This window comes from Malaclemys terrapin, chromosome 2 (assembly GCF_027887155.1).
Source record: "Malaclemys terrapin pileata isolate rMalTer1 chromosome 2, rMalTer1.hap1, whole genome shotgun sequence".
NCBI classification, from domain to species: Eukaryota; Metazoa; Chordata; order Testudines; family Emydidae; genus Malaclemys; species Malaclemys terrapin.
In genome coordinates, this window is record NC_071506.1 from 225113533 (window position 1) to 225136263 (window position 22731).

Here is a 22731-nt window from a genome sequence, read left to right on the forward strand (position 1 = left end):
TTTTAGTAAAAGTTAGGGACAGGTCGCAGGCAATAAACAAAAATTCATGGAAGCCCATGACTTGTCCCTAACTTTCACTAAAAATATTGTATGTGTTGGGGGTGGGGAACTATCAGTGGGAGTGCTGCAGGGAGGGGGTGTTGTGGGCCACTGCTCTGGCGGCCTTGGGAATGACCCAATGCCTCACTCCCCCACTGCTTCAGTCCTGGGGTTGCTGCTCCGGCATTCCCAGGGCTGACAGCTGCTCCAGCCCTGCCACTGCAGAAGTCATAGAGGTCCCCTAAAGTCATGGAATCCATGACCTCCATGACAGACTCATGCCCTGAATCATAAGTTAAGGCATCATGTGAAGTGTTTACTATTTAAAAGTAATGGGCCAGATTCACTCTTGCACCGAGCTCTATTGGGCACAGGATGGGCAGAGGGTATTCTAGGAGCTGGCTTACTGATTGTCAAACTTAAGCATAAGGAACAGTCTGTACAAGGCCGTAGGCTCACTGCAAATTTGCTTAGTGAAGCTATACCCTTATAAATGCCCTATAATGGGGCAGGGAAATGGTTGGTGTAGGAGCCAGCTTTACATTCCAGTGAGTGTTCCACCTTCCCCTCACTTGTGCAATTCTCTGCTGCGCCCTGAGACCCCACCAGCTTGCTGGCTCCCCCCCCCCACCACCACCACTTGCTCCTCTCAACCCGCCGGCTGACCAAGGGCTCCTTTCCGCCCCCCTGGACCCACCCGCTAGCTTCTCTCTGACTCCTGGCCACCTCCAGCTCCGGGCAGTCTCTGCTTACCACCACCTGGGGGGCCCTGCCTGTCTCCCTGGAGCTGAGTCTCCTGGGACTAGTGCAGAAGCCTGGCTAGTCTCAGCCAGCTGGGGGGGGAGGACAGTGTGGGGGGGTTGGCTGCATCCCTCCAGCCACGTGGGTCCTGAGGGAGCCCAGCCGGGGCAGGCCCTGGCCTGCTGATCACGCAACTCCCGAGGGGCTGGAGTGATTCCCCACCCCAGGACCAGCTCTGGCTGTGTTGCTGGCTCAGCCCGGCAGACATAGTTGCCTCTCAGCAGGGCCGGTGAGGGCAGCCGGGAGGCAGAGTGTGGGGGAGTGGGTCTCTTGGGGGGGGGGGTGCTGGGCTGTGAGGGGGCGGGGAAAATCTGTATGTGTTGGGGCATTAGCGAGTGGGGGTTCTGTGGGGGTGCTGGGCAGTTGCGGTGGGGCTGTGGGCAGGAGGGCGCTGGGCAGGGGTGGTGTTGTGCAGGGCGCTGGGCATTTTTGGCATGGTCTGGGTTGGGGGCTCTGGCCATAGGCAGTCTGGAGGGGTGTTCCAGTGTGGGCGGGGTGGGGAAGGGGGCTGTGTGGCATGGCATTAGCCTGCCCCCGAGGGGAAGGGGCATGCTGGCAGCACAGGGCCAGGCATGCCATTGTGCATCTGGCACCTGCTGGTTTGTAAATATTGGCCTCACACTGGACTGGGCAGAGTGGGGCTACCCCTGCCATGCCATGCCATGCCATGCCCCTGGCTGGCCCCTCGCTCCCGAGACCGACCCTCTCGCGCCATGCTCCATTGCCCCCCTGGGGGCCCACAAATACGTTTGATGCCGGGCCCACAAAAGATTAATCCAGCCCTGATTCTCCGCCTGTCTGCTAAAGCCATATAGAAGCTGCCAGCTTCTTAGATGGCACAAAGAGGCCAGAAACAAGGGAGAGAATCTGGTCCATTTTATATAAAATATGAAGAATATAGAGCAAAATTAAAAATAGACAAATTTGTGGAGTTTGAGAGGCCTTGTAAGCATCCTCTTCTGATATTTTGATGACCTTTGTAAACATCACTCTGGGATTATGCATGTGGCTTCTCTAATCAGGAGCACTAGGCCTAAGCAGCTGCCACCTGCAGGGCTTCCTCAGGAGAAAATACTCCTAGGGAAGCCATGAAAGAGAACGGCAAGCCTGAAGCACTGCCCAACAGGATCAGGTAGAGAACTGCACTGGGAGATTCCTCTCTGTCTATGGGTGGGTGAGTGAAGAGAAGGAAAAACATGAAGTAATTGGTCTTCCCTCATATTAAGCTGTATACTGGGGGGTCTGAGTTAACCTTCCCTCAAAAGTTGGACCATATCAGGATGTTTAATCTCAGAGGAGAGTAAGGATGGTCTTGAGAAAAATTATTAGGTCACTGAAATGGGACTTGGGAGTTCTGGATTTAGTTCATGACTGCTAGAGACTTCCTGCATGATGTTGGACAGGTCACTTAATCTTTCTGTGCCTCAGTTCCTTATTTGTAAAATATTAGTACGCCCTTTCTCACTGCCTCTGTCTGTCTTGTGACAGAATTTGGTCTCTTTAGAGAAGGGACTGTCATAATTTGTGTAAGTTACAGGACCTAGTGCAATGGGACCCTGATTTCTGGTGGGGCCTCTAGCTGTGACTGTAATAAAAATAAAATGTTACTTCAGTGGGCTTCCATTAGCAGTATTTAAGAGCTTTGTGGCAAACCTGGCCTATTTAAAATAAACAGGGAAACAGTATTCTGATGAAAAGTAGCTGCTGTACATATTTAATATACTTTGAGATTTTTAGTTTGAAAATACCACATCTGAAAGTTTTAAACCTCTGTTACCTCTTCCTCTCATGTATTTATTTAATACACACAAGAAGACAGTAACAACTAGGGAGATGGGGGCAGGAATGGGAGCAGAATAGAAAGATTGGGAATCTCCTCAGCAGGGTCCAGCCAGTTGCTGGGGGACAAGGTTTCAGTCTCTCACTTCTCATTTTGATGTGAAGGAAGCTTAAGTTTTTATGCTTTCCCTCTCCTCACCACATACACACACCTACAGCTAGTGAGATCTGAATGGGGATGCTCCTTATTCTTTCTCCTTTGCCCTGTTGGTTCTTAATACTCTTTCCGGTTGTAGAGGGGAAAGAAAAAGGAAACTTTGCCAAATCTCTGCTCTGTGTGTTGTCTTTTTCTCTCCCACCATTGCCACCCTGCTTCTGTTCTAAGACTTCCCAGGCTGCAGCATGAAATTGACAAGTATCTGGTCACAACCCTGGGTTTAGCAGGCCAATGCTCAAACCACTGAGCTAGTTCAATCCTTGAGGGGGCCACTTGGGGATCTGGGGCAAAATAAGTATCTGGTCAGTTTCCACTGCCATAGATTTTGAGCACTAGTCAAACTGACCAGCTTCTTGTTTGGTGGATCTGCTGTTCATAGTGCAGTGAGCAGCTGAACCTGGGTGGGTTCTCAGTTCTGCACTACTTAGTTGGGGGTAAGGGAAGAGAAGAGAGACTCCTCCTCACACCATAACCCAGAAGAAGCATGGTATTGAGTACCTGCCTCTGCTGTTACTTGCAGCTTTCCATGCAGTAGGCTGTTCAATGCCCTATGTGAAATAACTTTAGTTCTCTACAGGCTAATCTCTGCATCCCCGAAACTACTACTCTACAGTTGGCACTAACTTGGCAATCTCAGCAGAGTTAAGCATGGAATTGCTATGGAGCTTGAACTCCTCTATTCCACTGAAGGCAGGCAGTCCAGATCAGGTTCCAGCTATGGTCAGGACAGTATGGAGAAATCACTGTGGGTGCTTTTCTTGATCTGTAGATAAAGGTCTTCATTGTCCATGGCTATTGGTCTGATACTTCTTATAGATGCTATATTATAACCCCCTGCAAATTTCACTTCCTCTCCAAAAAAAAAAAAAAAAAAAAAAAGAAAGAAAGAAAAGAGAGAGAGAAAAAAACAAAACAAATCTAAACTAAAACCTTGCATAAAATTGGAATCCAGATAATGTTTTGAAGCTCTTGTGCTTAAAAATGAAGCAACAGTGGTTAATGTGTTTGACAGATTAGGTTTTTCCCTTCCCCCACCTTTGTTGTTGCAGTGTTTGGTCTAGTGTATAACAAGCCTTCATGGAGGAGGTAAAGCTGGAAGTGTTGCACGCTGATGCCTCCCAATGACCAATTTAAGGCAGCGCACCAAGGCTGTTTCTGAAGCCTCCTCCCCCATCCGTTCCCAGACAACAGTCAGAGATTCTCATTGTGAAATGGATAATTTTTCAGTACAGTTATGGGTGAGTTAAGGTATATCAGCCCAATAGCTGTAGATCTTTAGCCAGAAACTATTTGCTTATCTTCAGCAATTTAATAACCAGTTATTATTTTGACGTACTAACTAGATCAGCTTCTTAACTAATGAACTAGTGAGTGTCCTGAGTTAAATTCCCAGACGCAGTTTTTGTGGTCACATACTTTCATGCATGTAGTACATAACTCTTTTTTGTTTTTAATATGTTAGTCATAAATTCCACAGGAGTGGAAATAATGATGATGTAAGGCAGGGGTTCTCAACCCTTTTCTTTCTGAGGCCCCCCCCAACATGCTATAAAAACTCCATGGCCCACCTGTGCCACAACAACTGTTTTTCTGCATATAGAATGCAGGGCCAGCGTTCGGGGGTAGCAAGCAGGGCAGTTGCCAGGCGCCCCATGCCACAGGGTGCCCCGCAAAGCTAAATTGATGAGGCTTCAGCCCAGCTCAGGGTGGGGCTCATAGCCCAGGGCTTCGGCTTTCTGTCCTGGGCCCCAGTGAGTCTAATGCTAATCCTGCTTGGGACCCCCTAAAATCTGTTTGTGGCCCCTGGGGGGGCCCCGGACCCCTGGTTGAGAACCACTGGTGTAATGTAATAATCTTAATGTGAAATATTTAGAAATAAAAAAGTACAGTGAAACCCTGGTATAACGCGATGATTGGGGTCCAAAAAATTTGATCGCGATAAATGCAGGGTCACGGTATAGCGGGGTTATGAAAAGTTTACCATTTAAAGCCGGTCAGTTTCAACCGGTCAATTTCTCTTGGGCAGAGAGCAGGGGAGATGTGCAAGGGGCAGAGGAAGAGTGAGGAGCAGTTGGGGAGGAGAATGGCTCTTTCTGCCAAAAGGAGAAGCAGGGGGAAGAGGCAGTGGGGAAGGCACGTTCCCTTTTTTTATTTGTGCTCCGGCCGGTGTGTATTTTTTTTTTTGGTTGTTTTTTTTGGTGTGCGCTCGCTTGGGGTAGCGGTAGCCACCTTATGATCGCGCTATATCCGAATTCGCATTATCGCGGGGTGCGTTATAGCGGGGTTTCCCTGTAATAGTATAATACTGAATGTCAAAGCACAATTTTTTAATAACTGGAATTTTAATACGCTTTGCTACATTGGTTGTAACTTAACCATATATTTTGTTTTTACTGTTTGAAAAGTTTTGGATTTCTCAGGGGAGTATATTCCCCTCTTTGGTACATTTCTTTTGTAGTCTTCAGTAATTTGTTTGCTCTTGTTCTCGCTAACATTTTTCTTGCCCTATCACAAATATCTTTTGTTAACAAAACCAGTACCCAAAGAAGAATAGTATAGTTAGAATCCTGTGTTAAGTGACCACCCAAGGGCCCAGCAGGCATTGGTTACCTAGCAGAGACAGTGTTTAGCTCAAGGTCAGACAAATTGGTTTCCAGATGGGATATTTCACAGTTGTTTCTTAACAAAGTAGTTTTCTGATTGTGATCCTTAGTGTAGTTTTCACTGTATTACTAACAAGGTTACGTATAAAATTTTGATTAAAGAAAAATTTCCATGTAAATTTGCCACTTACAGTGACTTTAATATGAATATTTAATGATAATAAGTAATGGGAAAACTACACTTTGATGCTCAAATGTATTAACCCTCCCCCCACAGGAATGGCTGTTGTACTTGTGGAAAAACTGGACATTTGTATACATGAATGGTCAGGCATGTCTAAAGCTGTATTTCTGCTCTTTATATTTTATATTAGTATTTTAGAATTTAAAAAGTTGATTCCACATTTGTGAAGATTTGAAACTAATTTGTTAAATAAGTTCTTTGTGTCTAGGTTTCCAGTTTAATCCCGAATATTAGAATCTCACACTTCTAGTTGTGAGCTAACAGTTGGGGGAGGGGGAGTACAAATATAACTGAACACATTGGTCGTTTTACAAAAAATAACAATACTTCTAAAAGAGAAGCAGCTTGGGCAGTTTGTGAGCAGTGTGTTTGTCTTGTCTGTCCAATATCCTCAAGTACTGTCTATTTGTTAAAGAGTGCTTTCGTAATTTAGCACAAATTATACGTTATCTGTCAATAACAAGACATTGCTTTTTATCATCCCTTCGTCTGGTTCCTTTCTTTCTAAACAGCATGGCATGGGTGCAAGCTTTGTAGACTGTTGCAGTAGATTTTTGTTAGGCTTTTGGCGATGATGATGGTTAAAAATTAAATTTTGCATTTAATTACAGTTAATAATTGTATCTAAGGTATTTAAGGACCTTTGCTTCTATACAAGCATTTGAAAACACTCTGATTTTACTAAACAGCTCACTTTAAACTGTGTATTTTAAGATGCAAACTAACATCCTCTAGATTAATGTAACATGTTGAATTTTCATCTTGTCTGGAAAGTAGATACAGATTCCCCCCATTCCTCCCCCTTGGAGACTTGAGGGGCTGGTTCACAGCTATAATTTTCCTGTCACTGCATTGGCATAGCAATGCAGCCAACAGCTTTGTCATTATACTTGTGATTGTTTAGCCAAAAATTATCTGGAATAGTATTTAATAGAATTCTATTCTTCCAGTAGTTCCTTGGCACTGCCAATTCTTAATAATATGGATAGAGTAGTGTTTAGCTTGAAAAACAGAGTGGTTTATAATACTTTTTTTTTCTTTCAGGGAACCAGTTTCCTCCTATTGCTGCTCAAGACCTTCAATTTGTTCTAAAGTCTGGATACCTTGAAAAACGTAGAAAAGGTAAAGTAAGCTGGCTTTATGAAAAATGTTAAATGAAAAATATATACTTTATATATGCATGTGTGTGTGTGTGTATGTACACACTAAATTACTTGGAGAAGGCCGAAATAAAAAGCAATAAAAATTGAGTTCTCATGATACCTCTCATAGTTTGGGGCATTTGCACCTGTATTCCCCCTCTGTGGTCTCTCGAGGCTCCCAGCTCCTCAGCCATCACCTCTCTTGGGCAAAGACACTTGTGTGTCTCTCCCTCCTGACTGGGAGTTTTCCAGGCTACACATTCTCTGGCCTACACTGTATTATCCCCAGCAAGCCAGATGGCCTAAACAGCCAGTATCTGCACTTTGCTCTCTCCTTGGAGGCTATAAACAGCGTAATTACCCACATTATGTTACCACGCAGCCCTTTCTATGCAAAAAAAATTATTCTTAAGGTAAAAGCATCACAGAGAACACTAACAAACAATAGAAGAACCTAGACCAGAGGTCGGCAACCTTTCAGAAGCGGTGTGCCGAGTCTTCATTTATTCACTCTAATTTAGGGTTTCATTTGCCAGTAATACATTTTAACGTTTTTAGAAGGTCTCTTTCTATAAGTCTATAATATATAACTAAACTATTGTTGTATGTAAAGTAAATAAGGTTTTTTAAATGTTTAAGAAGCTTCATTTAAAATTAAATTAAAATGCAGAGCCCCCCAGACCGGTGGCCAGGACCCGGGCAGTGTGAGTGCCAGTGAAAATCAGCTTGTGTGCCGCCTTCGGCACGCGTGCCATAGGTTGCCTACCCCTGACCTAGATGCATGCTAAAAAGCTTACTAGAGGTCACCTCAACTCCCCTGTGGCTCTGGTAGATGTCAGTCTTCAAAACCAACAAAGAGGTTTTCCCATGGTTACAAGTACATAACTGTCTCAGATTCAGAACTAGAACAACTACAAAGCATTCAGCCTTTCCTTTAAACAGCTTGGGCCATTGATTGAGGCTTCATATTACAGGCAATAATCAGACAAAGGCCCACTCTTCAGGTTGGGTTTGTGCACAACCAGAGGTGAGGAATTTGCATTCACCACCTCCTGAATATTACCCAGGAAAACCACTTAACCCTTTTTGTTCCAAAATTCCATTCTTGTCTGGGACATTGTTCAATATAGTCCTTTGAATACCCAGGTCTCACATCTTCCCCCTTCAGCGGTTACATACAATCCCAGCCCATGATAACACATGAACCATTCATTGAATACAATGGATCCCAAATATATTCATAATTAATTCAATAAGGACTCCCAAGGATATTAACATATCTGTCACAACACCATTAGCTAAAAGAGGAAACTTCAAATAGTTTGTATTGTGATGTACAAGAAAATAATCATGGTTTGTTGTCAAGTGAGGAGCTCTGTGATGGGACAATGAGTTTCTAGTGTGACACATAATTCAGAGACTTGTGGGTATTTTTGAAGAATGTAACAATGCATATGTTGACTTCATGTTTGGGGGAACATCAAGATTTATTGTCTTTCAAAAAAGCAAATATTGAGCTTAGCTTTGGTTTGGTCAATATTTATCTTGATTGAATAAATCCTTCTGTTTTCATCTTAACACCTGTTTAATGCTGCGTTACAACTGTAGAAGGTATTTATGAAGTTGTTCATAGTTTCTGTATATTTAATACCACACAAGACTGTCCTGTCTGTACTGTTTACCATCTTCAAGTTCTTTTTTGTTCTCTTCTCCTTTTTACTCCAAGTTTTCCCTCTGGATTGCATACAGCTCCCTCTTTTCCTTTTCTCCCCTTTTGAAGAAAATACACATTGTATATATATATTTGTCTTAAATATATGTATTAAAAGCAATCTAACATGAATTGTGTATTAATTGCAGACCACAGTTTTCTTGGCTTTGAATGGCAGAAGCGTTGGTGTGCTCTCAGTAGAACAGTCTTCTATTATTATGGAAGTGATAAAGGTATGAGTACCTACATTTTAATAGTTTATCATTCTCTTTCTTTTAATATGTGGAAAAAGAAGATAGCTTTAGGAGAGAAGGAAGCCGAGAAGCTAAGTCCATCTTGAGATAGCAAATTAATCTTTTACCAGAATAGTTAGCTTTTTCACAGTGCTTTGCGTATTGAAAGCATTGTATAAATATTAACCCTCTCAACACCTCTAGGTAGTGTGTTCATTTTTTCTCAGATGGGAAAACTGAAGCAGAAAGGTTAAATTACTTGTGAGGTTACACTGTGAGCCAGTAACAGAGCCAGGATTAGATCTCATAGTTGTCTGGCTTCTACATCCATTCTCCGTTCATTACATCACAATTCTTTTTAGTCCAAATGGTTGTCCAATTTATTTAAAAAAGAAAATTCTCTTCAGAGTAGAACCACACTTTAAAATTATTCTCTAAAAACTGCATTTTGGGGTTCCATGTTTCTGTCTCAAATATTCCACCTCAACCTTGTTGAGTACACAAGTAACACAAAGTCTTATCTAAAAGCCAACCCTGCACACTCAAACTGGGGTTTTAAAGTCAAACTGATTTCTTCTGTGAAGATACATAAAAAGGAAAGAGTTTAGCTTGACTTTAAGATCCAATTTTGAATTCGTAAGGTTGGAAGTTTAGTAAACATCTTTTTACTTGTCTGCTGAACAAAATTGATGTGGAAGTTTATGACAGTAAATATAGAATTCTACGATCATTTGTTCAGAGCACAGCTATATCTTAAGTTTCTTTCCAGATATTAACAACTTGCTGTATAAAAGTTCCGCTTAAATTCCTTTGAGTGCCCAGTGTTGTCTTAGCTTAAGTTTTTGTGTCTCCTTCCTCATTCTTATTTGACATGAGTACAAATAAGAATGGCCATATTGGTTCAGATCAGTGGCCCATCTAGATCAGTATCCTGTCTTCTGACAGTGGCTAGTGCCAGATGCCTCAGAGGGAATGAACAGAACAGGGCAATTTATCTAGTGATCCATCCCTGCTATCCAGGCCCAGCTTCTAGCAGTCACACGTTTAGGGACACCTAGAGCATGGAGTTGCATCCCTGATCATCTTGGCTAATAGCCATTGATGGGCCTGTCCTCCATGAATTTATTTAACTCTTTTTTTTTTAATTCAGTTACACATTTGGCCTTCACAATATCCCCTGGCAATGAGTTCCATAGGTTGACTGTGTGTTTATTTGAAGCAGTACTTTCTTACTTTTGTTTTAAACCTGCTGCCTATTAACTTCACCCCTAGTTCTTGTGTTGTTTGAAGGGATAAATAATATTCCTTATTCACTTTCTCTATACCATTCATGATTTTTATAGACCTCTGTTATATTCCCCCCTCAATCATCTCTTTTCCAAGTCTTTTTTAATCTCCCATCATATGGAAGCTCTTCCATACCCCTAATCATTTTTGTTGCCCATCTCTGTACTTTTTCCAATTCAAATCTATCTTTATTGAGATGGGCAACCAGGACTGCATCAAGGTGTGGGCGTATCATGTATTATATAGTGGCATTATGATATTTTCTTTCTTATTATCTATTCCTTTCCTAATGGTTCCTAAGATTGTTAGCTTTTTTGATATCTGCTGCACATTGAGCAGATGTTTTCAGAGAACTATTCACGTTGATTCCAAGATCTTTCTTGAGTGGTAACAGCTAATTTATACCCCATCATTTTGTAGGTATAGTTGGGATTATGTTTTCCAGTGTGCATTGCTTTGAATTTATCAACATTGAATTTCATCTGCCATTTTGTTGTCCAGTCACCCGATTTAGTGAGATCCCTTTGTAACTCCTCACAGTCAGCTTTGGACTTAACTAACTTGAGTAATGTTGCATCATCTGCAAACTTTGCCACCTCACTGTTTACCCCTTTTTCCAGATAATGTATGAATATGTTGAACAGCACTAGTACCAATACAGGTCCTTGGGGTCCATGCTATTTACCGCTCTCCGCTGTGAAAACTGACCATTTATTCCTACCTTTTGTTTCCTATCTTTTAACCAGTTGCTGATCCATGGGAGGACCTTCCCTCTTATCCCAGGATTCCTTACTTTTTTTAAGACCCTTTGGTAAGGAACCTTGTCAAAGGCTTTTTAAAAGTCAAAGTACATTGTATCAAATGGGTCACCCTTGTCTGCATGTTTGTTGATGCCCTGAAAGAATTCTAATAGATTGGTGAGATGCGATTTCCTTTTACAAAAGTCATGTTGACTCTTCCCTACCATGTGTGATAATCCTGGGTTTTTTTCTGTAGTGCCAACCAGGTTGCCTGGTACTGAAGTTAGGCTTATTGGCCTGTAATTGCCAGGATCACCTCTGAAGTCTTTTTAAAAAAATCATCATACATTAGCTATCTGCCAGTCGTCTGGCACAGAGGCTGATTTAAGCAATAGATTACATATCACAGTTAGTATTTCTGCAATTTCATATTTGAGTTCCTTCAGAACTCTTGGGTGAATACAATCTGGTCCTGGTGACTTATTACAGTTTAATTCGTCAATTTGTTCCAAAACCTCAATCTGGGACAGTTCTTCAGATTTGTCACCTAAAAAGAATGGGTTAGGTGTGGGAATCTCCTGTGCATCCTCTGCAGTGAAGACCAAGGCAAAAAATTAATTTGGTTTCTCCACAATGGCCTTGTCTTTCTGGAGTGCTCCTTTAGCATCTTCATCCAGTTGCCCCACTGATTGTTTGGCAGGCTTCATGCTTCTCATATACTATTTCTTCTTCCCCTTTTTGCTGTTTGTTTGTCTTTTTTTAGTTACTCTTCAATTTTTGGGGAGCCTGCCTAATTAAACTTTTACACTTGATTTGCCAGAGTTTGTTCCTTTCTATTTTTCTGACTAGGATTTGACTTTGTTTTTAAAGAATGTCTTTTTTGTCTCTAACTGTTTCTTTTACTCTATTTAGCCCTGGTGACATTTTTTTAGTCCTCGTCCTGTTTTTTGTTTTTTAATTTGGGGGCATATTATACAGTTTGAGTCTCTATTATGGTTTTTTTAAAAAGTTTCCATGCTGTATTGCAGGCATTTCACTCTGGTTCCTTTTAATTTCCATTTAACTACACTCCTCATTATTGTGTAGTTAAATGCTACTGTGGTGGGTTTCTTTGGCATTTTCCCTTTACGAGGCTGTTAAATTTAATTCCATTATGGTTGCTATTACTGAATGGTTCAGCTATATTCACCTCTTGGACCTGATCCTGTGCTCCACTTACGACTAAATCAAGAATTGCCTTTCTCCAAGAAGCAGTCATTAATGGGGTCCAGAAATTTTATGTCTGCATCCTGTCCTGAGGTGACATGTTCCCAGGCAACATGGTGATAGTTGAGATCCCCATTGTTACTGGGTTTTCTGTTTTTGTAGCCTCTCTTTTCTTCCTGAACATTTTACAGTCACTATCACCATCCTGGTCAGGTTGTCAGGAGTATATTCCTACTGTTATACTCCTATTATTCAAGCATGGACTTATCCATAGAGATTCCATGGTACTGTTTGAATAGCCTGGTAGCATTGGTTTTATTCCAACTCAACTATGCTGATCCACCTAATCTCGTCTCTTCTTTTTTTAAAAAATACAGACCTAGGGGTCTTGTTATCTCAAAGCCCACAGGATTTACGTGTGCAATTTTCCGCTTGCTACAATTCCCTCTTCCTACTCTGACTATGATGCTTTCCTGGTTTCCAGAGATTTTAAAGGTATCTGTTAAATGTTCCCTTATTTCCTTTGCTGCTTCCTTTTGGAATTCTAAGAGAGAGTCTCTGTTTCTAAAGTTTGATCATTCTTAAAACATTTTTGAATGTCCTGATGTGATCCTGGCTTGTTTCTTTTACTATTTCTTCTTCCCCTAGAAAATGATCTTGGAGTTTTTTGTATCAGTTCTCCCTAGCTTCCTTTTGTGAGCTGAATATATCATTTAATGTATTATTAACAGCAACCTTTTTTGTCAATACATTTTTTTCAGTCTCTAAAACTATTGTGAGAGATTTTTAATTTCCTTGCAGAGCCTCCAGTCTGCTATTATTATTGCATTTGTTTCTCAACACAGACTAAAATATAGGCTTCTTATCAATGTTAGCCATGAGGTTGGTCAAGTTTGCAGTTATATTACCAGCCTTAACATTGGCAGGAATACAACTGAATCCAGTCTAAACCCCGTACCTAAGATATGTCCATTTCTCCTTCCTTCATTGTGACTACCCATAAAGGCTAGATTGTGCATTCTTTCCTTGCATATAAGTCCAGGTCAGAAGTCAATGGGAGTTTTGCATGTGCAAGAATTGTAATATCAAATATGTTTTTAATCCATTAATTTTAAATTCTTTTGAATACTGAGGAGTGTGTCAAGTTAACTCTAAAGAGCCACCAGCCTTGTCTTCAAGATGTTCTTAATCACTACTGTATATTCATGTCCTCTGTTCAAAACAATAAGCACCAATTCTGGTGTTTGGAGGATTTCCTCTAGCTATAGTTTTTTTTTATGTTTCAGTCACAAATAACATGGTCTAAATAGTCCATTGCAAGCTATTGAAAACAAAAGCTGACAGGGTAGGAAGAGACACCACAATTGTGTAACGACCAGTCAACAAGCCCACATTCTCCCTACTTATCAGCTGGATGCACATCAGTTTGAGATTGGTTTGCCAAGTATACACATGAGAATACATGCTCACAACTTGGTCAAAGATTTCTTCTTTCTTAAAAGCTCATGGCATATAGTTTTGCCTTTAACTACATGTTTGCAGTTCCTGTTGATTTTAATGGGGGGAAGTGGGGGTTGCATGCACAACCAAGCACACAATTTAGCTCCAGATTTACATGTTTGTATAACACCTAGTACAATAGGACCCTGACTGGGACCTTTAGATCCTACTAAAATATACTTAAATAGTAATAATTAAACTTTAGAAGTCCAAAGAAACATGAAATGGAAGAAAATATTAATCAAGCAGGATGTAAAACAGTGGCTCAGATTCTCTGGTCCAGCTGAGCTATGTTCTGTGCAGCACCAGAGGTAAGAGAAGGTAGCTTTAAGTCACAGTTCCTCTTCCCTTATCAGCACTCTTCACTTATCAGCACTGGCAACTTAGAGCAGTCGTAAACTTGTTCTAAGTTTGTGCCCAGCTTCTTTGGCCCTGAGGAGTCATTCCAGCAGGGTGTGGGGGGTAATAGGTGCCTATATAAGACAAAATCCTGACTATCGGGACTGTCCCTATAAAATCGGGACATCTGGCACCCTAGGGCTTGTCTACACAGTGGTGCACTACAGGGATGTGATTTCTAAAAAGCACTAATATGGTCTGTGTCGACCTGTTTGGTGCACTGGGTTAAAGCACACTAGGGAACATTTTGTGCACACCAGCAGGATGTACATGGACAAATTAACACACAACACACTAATTCACTTTAGAAATTACACTCCCCTAGTGCACATTACTCCATTGTCTAGACAAGCCCTATATTATAGAAACAGTTAATACTATTTACCAGATCAAAATGCCTTTTCTGACTGTCAGACATAGCTGACATTTTCAGTATTAGTGTGCTTGCCAAAATACCCATTGACCTAACAGATCATAGAAGTATCATCATAATAGCTTAGAACTGCTCCAGGCTCTGGGGTAGATAAAATGCTTACCTAGATACAAGTAAATACTGCATGCATCTGTTATTCAGAGCCATTACAACCTCACAAATAAAAATACTGTACATACTTTATCATTATCTGAAATCCCACACTGTCTTTGTCTCCTCCTACCTTGCTATATCAACTCCCTTCTCCACAGTCCTAGCTCTCTCCATACTTCAGGATTTGTGGAATGCTGCAGCCTTCCTTTTCACATGTGCTAAGAAGTATGGCGACCTCTTCTTCATCTTCAAACTGGCAGCCCAGCCATTTCAAGATCTAGTTCAAAGTGTACCCTCCTTTATTTCAAAATTCTTCATGGACGCAGTTGCCCCCTGCTACCTCAAAACCTTGTCTTTCTCGGCTTCTCTCGGGATTCCCTCTGCTCATCTAGCACTCGTGTCCTCTCCATCCCAACACAATAATTCACCACTTCTGGTGTGACAGCCTAGAATGCTTTTCTCCACTTGACAGACTCTCAAATCTCAGTCAAAAACATCTTTCTTTTTTCCTGCCTATACCTCCCAAATAAGAAGTTTGTCTCATACTTTACTATTCATCTTTGTAAAATCTTTTTGATATACTTTGTGTCAAAGCTGCTATACAAAATAAACACATGGGGCCTGATTTTCATTGCTTTATACTCCTTTTATACTAGTGTTGCTCTATGGAGCAAAAATTCTCCACAGGGGCCCAGAGTTTTCTCTTTCTTTTGACATGCACCTGAGAGAGGAGATAGGAGCAATATAAAGCTGCATTCTGAAATGGGCATTCAGAGAATCATGTTAGCAGGATGATATTAGAACAATGTTGACTTAATGCCGTTCATGTCCCTCTGTAGTAGCATTATCAATATTACACTGTTGCAGTTGTGTGGCATATTGTAATAACCCAGGGGTTTCCTGTTATCAGATTGCAAGTCTAATTGTCAGGAGAATGAGAGGCCATGAGAATACTACCCCTTCACTGAAAACTGTATTCTGTTCATAGTTCTTTTCCCTTGGCCACTCCATCACTTTTACACTGTGACCTTGCAAAATCTCTGGTTTGAGTTGGAGATGCAGGAATCAGAAAATGAAATCCTTCTAGTTCTTGGGGAATTTAGTTGAAAAATGCAGAATTACTCCCAGGAGGCAGAAGAATCCATGCATGCCTAAAATATGCCGACACTAAAAAAAAGTAGGAAACTAACTTCCAAATTCAAGTAAAAATCTTTGTCTGAGCTATTTTAGTTAAAATGGTAACAGTCGTTTAACTTTTCACCACAATAGAGCTCAAGGTATCCAGAAATATACTTCTGTTGTAAACTGATAACTGCATGAACACCTCTGTAAAAATACAAAAAAGGAATTTGCTCAGTGAGGGCTTGATCCTGCAAAGACTCATGCACATGCTTAATTTATACACTGTGGGAGTGACCCAAAGCCCATTTTGAAGTCAATGAGCATCTGTCCATTGACTTCACTGGGCTTTGAATGGGGGCCTGGAAGCAGTCATATTGAGTGGGACTGCTCACAGTGCATAGAGTCAAGTGTGTGTGAAAATCTTTACAGGATCAGGGCCTTAGTTGGGAGTCCTTTATTGCACATGTGACCAGGGAGGGAAAACTGCAATACTGTAGGTAGCTTATTTTGTAAAGTTGATTGGAAGAATTTAATAGTAAGGGCATATATTTTCTTGCTGGTGCACACAAGTAGTTATCATTAGCACTGGAGTTGTGTGTTTTGAGAGATAAACCAATGATAATATAAACAATAAAACAATCCAAGACAATATGAACAGCATATGCTGTGCTCGCATTTATTGCAGTCTGTATTGCATTCTTTGTAGTCTAATTGTATTGTTGTTGTTTTTTGAAGAAACTTGTACAGTATAGAGATCATTCTAGAGTAACTCTGAAAAACTGTATTACCATATAAAGTGGTCATCAGTACGAGAGAGAATTTCTCACAAATATTCCAAGATACTAAATTTGAATAACTTGCCTCATTTTTATCTTGACAAAATGGTTTTACCTTTTGAACCTGGTATTTGTTTATTCCATCTTCGTGCTACTGTCTTTCTGGGTTTTGATAAACTTCCAGCACGGAGAGTGAGAAATTAATGTAGTCTACTTCATCTGCTCCCTGAGGTCATAAGTGAATGAACAATAAAATTTCTAGACTGAAATGAATTTCATTGAAAAGGGACTTGGTTAGCCTGTTGCAAGTTATTATTTCTAGTGTCTGCCTCAGTATGATAATATATAATTCCATGAATTTTGCGCATGTGGTGAGGATGGAGGAGTGAACAGACATAAAATATTAATACTATATAACAGTAGTTAATGTAGACATAGTAAAAGTTATTGGAGGAAGTGAATAGGAGAAGGAGGCAGAGAACTCAGTTTTATGCTCTTAATTCATTTGTGCAAATTTGTTATTCAATGTTTACTTGGCCTGGGGGAAAACTCACTCTATTGTAGTGGGGCAGCACAAATAGATTTGGGACTGTGTGCATGTGGGGCTGCCAGCAGAGTAGTTGTATGGTGACTGACTATTCAACCCTGGCATCACCACCACACTGATTCTGCATAAACGGGTATATGGGCAGGTCAAGAAAGGAACCACAGGATTTGTATTTATGTGACAAGGCAGTGCTGCATCCCTCTGCTTTGTCCCCAGGATGGCAAGGGGGATAGACCTTCACCATCACGCAACTCCCTTTGCACCTTAGCCCCCAAAGTCCAGAGCATGGTACCATTTCCTCCAAGCAAAATCCAGTTGCTTGGGCTTTGTGGAGGTGAAATTAATTTCACTGTCGAAGAAGTGGAGAATAGCTGAACTTTTCTACAAGTTTTCTAGATATGCAACAACTCTGTGGAAGGCCATAGTCTCTTAAACCTTTCCTACCCTTATCAGGAAATGTATCCCTTGCTGACAACAGGTGTCATACTGATGTTTCTGAAGAGGTGCTGAAAATTATTTGTCCTTGGCCACACTTTCAGCTAAGCTATGTTCAGCACTGGTTTAAGTGAACCCATTGCTAATACTCATCAGCAATGAATATTTTTCTAGTGTAATAAAGGCCTTAGTGTTACTTTCGTTATTTAGCTCTCATGTACACAATAACATACTACGAGTGGGCGAAGTATCACTGATGAAGATTTACAGTGCAGACTTCAGCCATCTTTACCTTGAGTATAGCAAGATGGCATATGGAGATTATGGATCTCAACATTGTTGTTGTTACTTATTCATGTTTTGTTTGTACTGGACACTTTCCACATATAAAGATGGTGTAGGCCCTACCTTGAAGAGTGTAGTCTCTAAAAGAAACAGAGATATCTTGATCCAAACATTTTGTGTGTTTAAACCCTGGCTTTTTTTAAGCCATGTCTCACTTTCAGAATAGCTGTTTGTAAGTCAGCCCCTTATAAACAAGAACCTTGAGAATACATAAAATTGTGATCTGGAATTGTCTGTGATATAAACACATGGCCCAAAGTGTTGAACTGTGATCAAATTCTATCCTCTTCTTGGCTTGTAATTCAACAGTTGTAGTGTTAGGTGGAGAATTCTCTTGGAACACACTGCAGGTATTAAATGAGCTTCTAAATTGATTCAAGAGTTTACACAAAGAAGGTGCATCTTGAAGAGGATTCGGTAGAAAGAGAGGCTTTTACAGTTGCTTAAAAATGAATTTGAAGTTTACTGTTTTGAGGGATGAGGGTGGTAAGTTTAGCAAGGGACTCAGCAAGTTATAAGCTAGAAAGGTTTTCCCATTGAAACTGAAAGAAAGACTGATTTATGGTAAACTTGTCTTATGAGTTCCATGTTCCAGTTCTTGGCTTTCCCTAGACATGTCATAGCATGCACTTCTTACTAAACAGGACCACCATCTGCAAACATCTCCCTGTGGGATTCCTTAGGCATCCTACATAAAAAATGTACTTTAGTTTATACCTTCTTTTAAAATAAAGCTTTATCTCCAAAAGCATCACCTAATTATTTTGCTAAAAACCTCCCTGTTCATTGTAATATTCAGGAAACACAAAACAAAATCTGAATAAATGATAACCTGCTGGACCGCTTACATTCACTGTTGTAAATGAAGTTCTAACTTCATTTTTATCTCCAACAGACAAACAACAGAAAGGTGAATTTGCTATAGATGGATACACCGTCAGAATGAATAATACCCTTCGGAAGGATGGAAAGAAAGATTGCTGTTTTGAAATCTCGGCTCCTGATAAACGCATTTATCAGGTTGGACTTCTTATGTCGTCTTGAAATTAAATTGATAAAACCGTTATGATTCCAGTTACGGAGACATTAACATTTCAGTAAAACAACTCTCCCTGACACATTAGTGAAAAAAACGAACACTGGCTTGCTTACACTGTACATTCATATAATAGGAAATACATTTTGAAAAAATTCAGATTAAGTTCAAATACTATCTTTTTTTGAACAAGAACAAGCAAATCTATTACTTTTATCTATTGGTCATTTAATTGTGAGCATTATGTCTATAATATCTATATATAATTGGTCTGATTTTTGGGATGAATTATATAGTAAAAAAATGGAGTTATCAAAGAAGAAATATCTGAGTTAAATACATATTGTATTGCTTAGGGCTTTGGAAGGAACATCAAGGTAGAAGCACATATCAGCTATGCAATTCAAAGATCTATCAGCTAGGCATCAATATGGAATGTAAGTTTAATAAGTTTTAAATATCTGAGATTGCAGTTGAAAGCCAGTTAATTAAGTTGTCAGGTAGTGTGTTGGAATCTGACAAGAACATTTTTAAGAAAACTGTATCCAGCAGTCTAAAGAAATTCATGGGTGTCTTCTAATTGTCAAGGGCAAATTTTGTTCATCAGTTCTGGCTTTGACATTGATGAAGAGAAGCAGCTTTTTTCTGCACAGCTGCCAGCTGCTGATCAGAGTTTCAAATCCATCATCCTCTGCTTCCATTACGTAAATTTGTCAAAATTAACTGTACATTATAAGAAGCATCCTTGCAAGAAAAGTACCAGAAGACATGAAGAGAATTACTAATGGTTCCTTGAAGAAGTGACAAGAATGCTACATTTCCTTCCATTACAAATGTGGTGGTGTTTGTATTTATATGACCGTTATAACTATTATTAATATTATGCTTATTGTAGTTTACAGCAGCTACTCCCAAAGAAGCAGAGGAATGGTTACAAGAAATCAAATTTGTATTGCAAGGTAAGTCAATCAGTGAAACAATAGTCTTTGTTTTTAATAATGTTTATTAATAATAGCGTTATCTACTAACTGATGTTCTATATGTGCATAATACAGTAGAACCATTTTTAATCCAGGCTTCAGACCGCATGTGCTGATTCTCAGCTATATTGTGCTTCTTGCATTACTTTTTTTCTTTTCCAGGACTCTGTTTTTCCAAATATTTTCTATATCTTAAAACTCTTTGTAGATAGATCTATCCCTATACCTCTTGGAGAATCTGATGACCATAAAGCACTTTAAATGGTATGTAGAAGAAGAGCACAATTTAACTTAAACAACTTTCATCTTCTTGGTGTCTTAAAGATCTTTTCTGAGACCTGAAAACCAAAGAAGTTAATATATTTTTCTTCTACAAGGACCTATATAAGTAATTCCATTGTTAGTAGCATTTGTTCTTAAGATTCAGTAAAATTCCCGTTAAAATAGTGTGCTGTATGCTGCACAAACATTCACTTTGGGTCGTCTTCTATTCTCATAAATGCTAATTTTCTAAACTGCTATTAAACAGACTTGGGATCTAATGTCATTCCTGAGGAGGAAGAATATGATGACGTTGGACAAGTTTCTCCTCCAGTCAGCACTGCACCAATAGACGATGACATTTATGAAGAACTTCCAGGTATTTCTGAGGTTTTATGTGACTAGAGAAATCTGATGTGTTTTGAGAGAAGTTCAGTTTCTGGTCTGGTAACTGTGAGGGAGTGACAGTGAGTGGCTAAAGTACTCAGATTAATATATAAGCCCTTGTGTTTTGAATTGTACTGTTCTACTATAGTAACGAAAAGAATATACTCCCTTTACCAAGTCTGAGTGAGGACACTTCCGTCTTGGTGAATCAGGACATCAAAATCAGACAAATAGTAAAAATAGTCCTGTGGGAATTTTGGCTCATTAGCATTGTCTCTGCTACATAATTTTTTAATTATAAAATTGACTTGCCTTACAGCTTTTTCTGCCAACTTGCCCATCATTTTTTCTTTCTTCATTTTACCATTTGTATTAACTAGAGGTTCTCTATCCACTCCATATGCCATCCACTTCTGTCTAATATATGATCTCAATATCCCTTGCAACAGTGCAATGTGTTGGGTTGGAGAGGTGTAGTGATGATCTGTAAATAAAGGCACTGGGAAACTTGACTTTGTTTTTTCATATCATCCAGCATGAATCTGATAATACAGTGATTTCTTACTCTGGTTTTTCAGACATGGTCAAACGTTTACTCCTCTTGATAATCAAACGTAAATCTCAAAATTTTTCTCTTGGCAATAGACCTTGGAGTTTATTACAGACAGTAAAATAGCAGGAAGACGTGTCTTTTATTCTTGTTTATGTTTTAGTAAGCTGTCGGAGATATTCAATTGCTATGTGTAAAAATGACATTTTAAAATAAAAAATGCCAATACTCAGTCATTTGATATGCAATAATGCAAGATAGAATTCTGTTTCTTTTGCTGTTCAGAGAAAGCACTACTATCAACCAGTATCTTAGAGGAAAAAATAAATCGCATGTGACATAGACCTAACTTTCTATATTTGTTGCATGTTGAATATTTTATCCATTAGAAAAAATACGGTTGGGTGGCACTCTTTGGAAATTGTGCTCTTCTTATGAACTTAAGTGTTAACTGCATTTCAATGAACTATCAGAGCCGATAATTATGGAAGCTGATAAGAATGTTTATTGTACACTTGTGGAAGTGTAGAAGGACTTCTCTGTGTTTAGAAAGGCTCAAGAGATGATCTGTTGGGGTAGCTGTAAGGGCATAATTTTCCATATATGTGACCAGGAACTAAATTGCAGAGTTCATCACATGGATAGATCCTCTGTTTATTTGGAGTGTATCTGTGTGCACTGAATGCACTGAAAAATAAAGAACTGACCTTCAATGGGTTTAAAGTCCAAAGTCACAAGGTCAAAAAGATCAGTCTATTTGGGCCCGGGCCTGCCATGTGTTGGATGCCACTTGCACTGTGCTTTGAGTATTCAGCACCTGGCAGGTTATGGTCCTGTACATTTGCTTATACCTTTTATAAATTTATTTTCCCCCTAAATATGTAACTACTAAAGTAAACCTCACTATAGGGTAGCTTCATTTCACATCTTCATGGGGCCCTTTCAAGCAATAAGCGGAGCTGCAGTAGTAATGGTCATAGCTTGAATGAGTTAAACTGGAAAGTATGTTGAGAGCCAGGAGTTATAAAATTTACTTTCACATTAATAAAAAATTTGTATTCAAAATATTGCTAACCTGCATCCTGATGGCCCTGGGAGTATTCAAAAATATTTTAACTTTCATATCATATTTACATAGGTTTTTCCAACAATTTTTGTCACCTACAATGTAGGAGACAAGACTAGAAAGCAGTAAAACTGAAAGGATGGGTTGGTCTTTTTGTTAGTGGCCTGGAATTTAGGATATGTGTGTTCAGTTTCCAACTCAACCATATACTTCCTCTCTGATCCTGGGCACTTTGTAAGCTCTTTAGGGTCTGTCTCTACTATTTGCTTGAACAGTGCCCAGCACAATGGGACCATGATTTCTGTTGTGGCTTCTAGGTATACCCAACTACAAGAAATAAATGACAAAATCTGTCTGCACTAATTATGGAATAAGTTTAATGACTTAAGTGTGTTTCCCTCATAAATATTCTGTAGCATCAAAGTTATACTGTGCTGTGTGAGGCTTTTTCACATCAGGTCTTGTGACCCTGTCTCAGCTAGATTGGGAATCATGAACAGGTAACCAGCTATCTATTTTTAATCCCTCATGTCACAGTCTTGTCAATTATATTGTATTTGGCCATCAAAAGTTGAAAGGTCACATGTTCGATAGTCACTTTTACATTTGTTTATTGAATTTAATGTTATGAATTGAACAGTACATTTTTCTGAATGCCATGAGTACAGGAGCTATTCAGCCACCTGAATATTGCCTATTTGGTTGTTGTATAGTTACTAAAACCAGAGCTAGTAGAACATAATTTATAGACTCATAGACTTTAAGGTCAGAAGGGACCATTATGATCTTCTAATCTGAC

General features: G+C 39.8%; 1 protein-coding gene across 2 annotated transcripts in view; it reads left to right on the forward strand.

Annotated features, from left to right (window-relative positions):
* SKAP2 (src kinase associated phosphoprotein 2) overlaps positions 1–22731 on the forward strand; it is a 150761-nt gene that overhangs the window by 90055 nt on the left and 37975 nt on the right. For both annotated transcript variants that reach the window (XM_054020109.1, XM_054020110.1), the window contains 5 exons: positions 6728–6805; positions 8686–8769; positions 18548–18672; positions 19584–19647; positions 20198–20308. In XM_054020109.1, coding sequence (XP_053876084.1) covers positions 6728–6805; positions 8686–8769; positions 18548–18672; positions 19584–19647; positions 20198–20308 — 462 coding nt within the window. The remainder of the gene's footprint in view (positions 1–6727; positions 6806–8685; positions 8770–18547; positions 18673–19583; positions 19648–20197; positions 20309–22731) is intronic.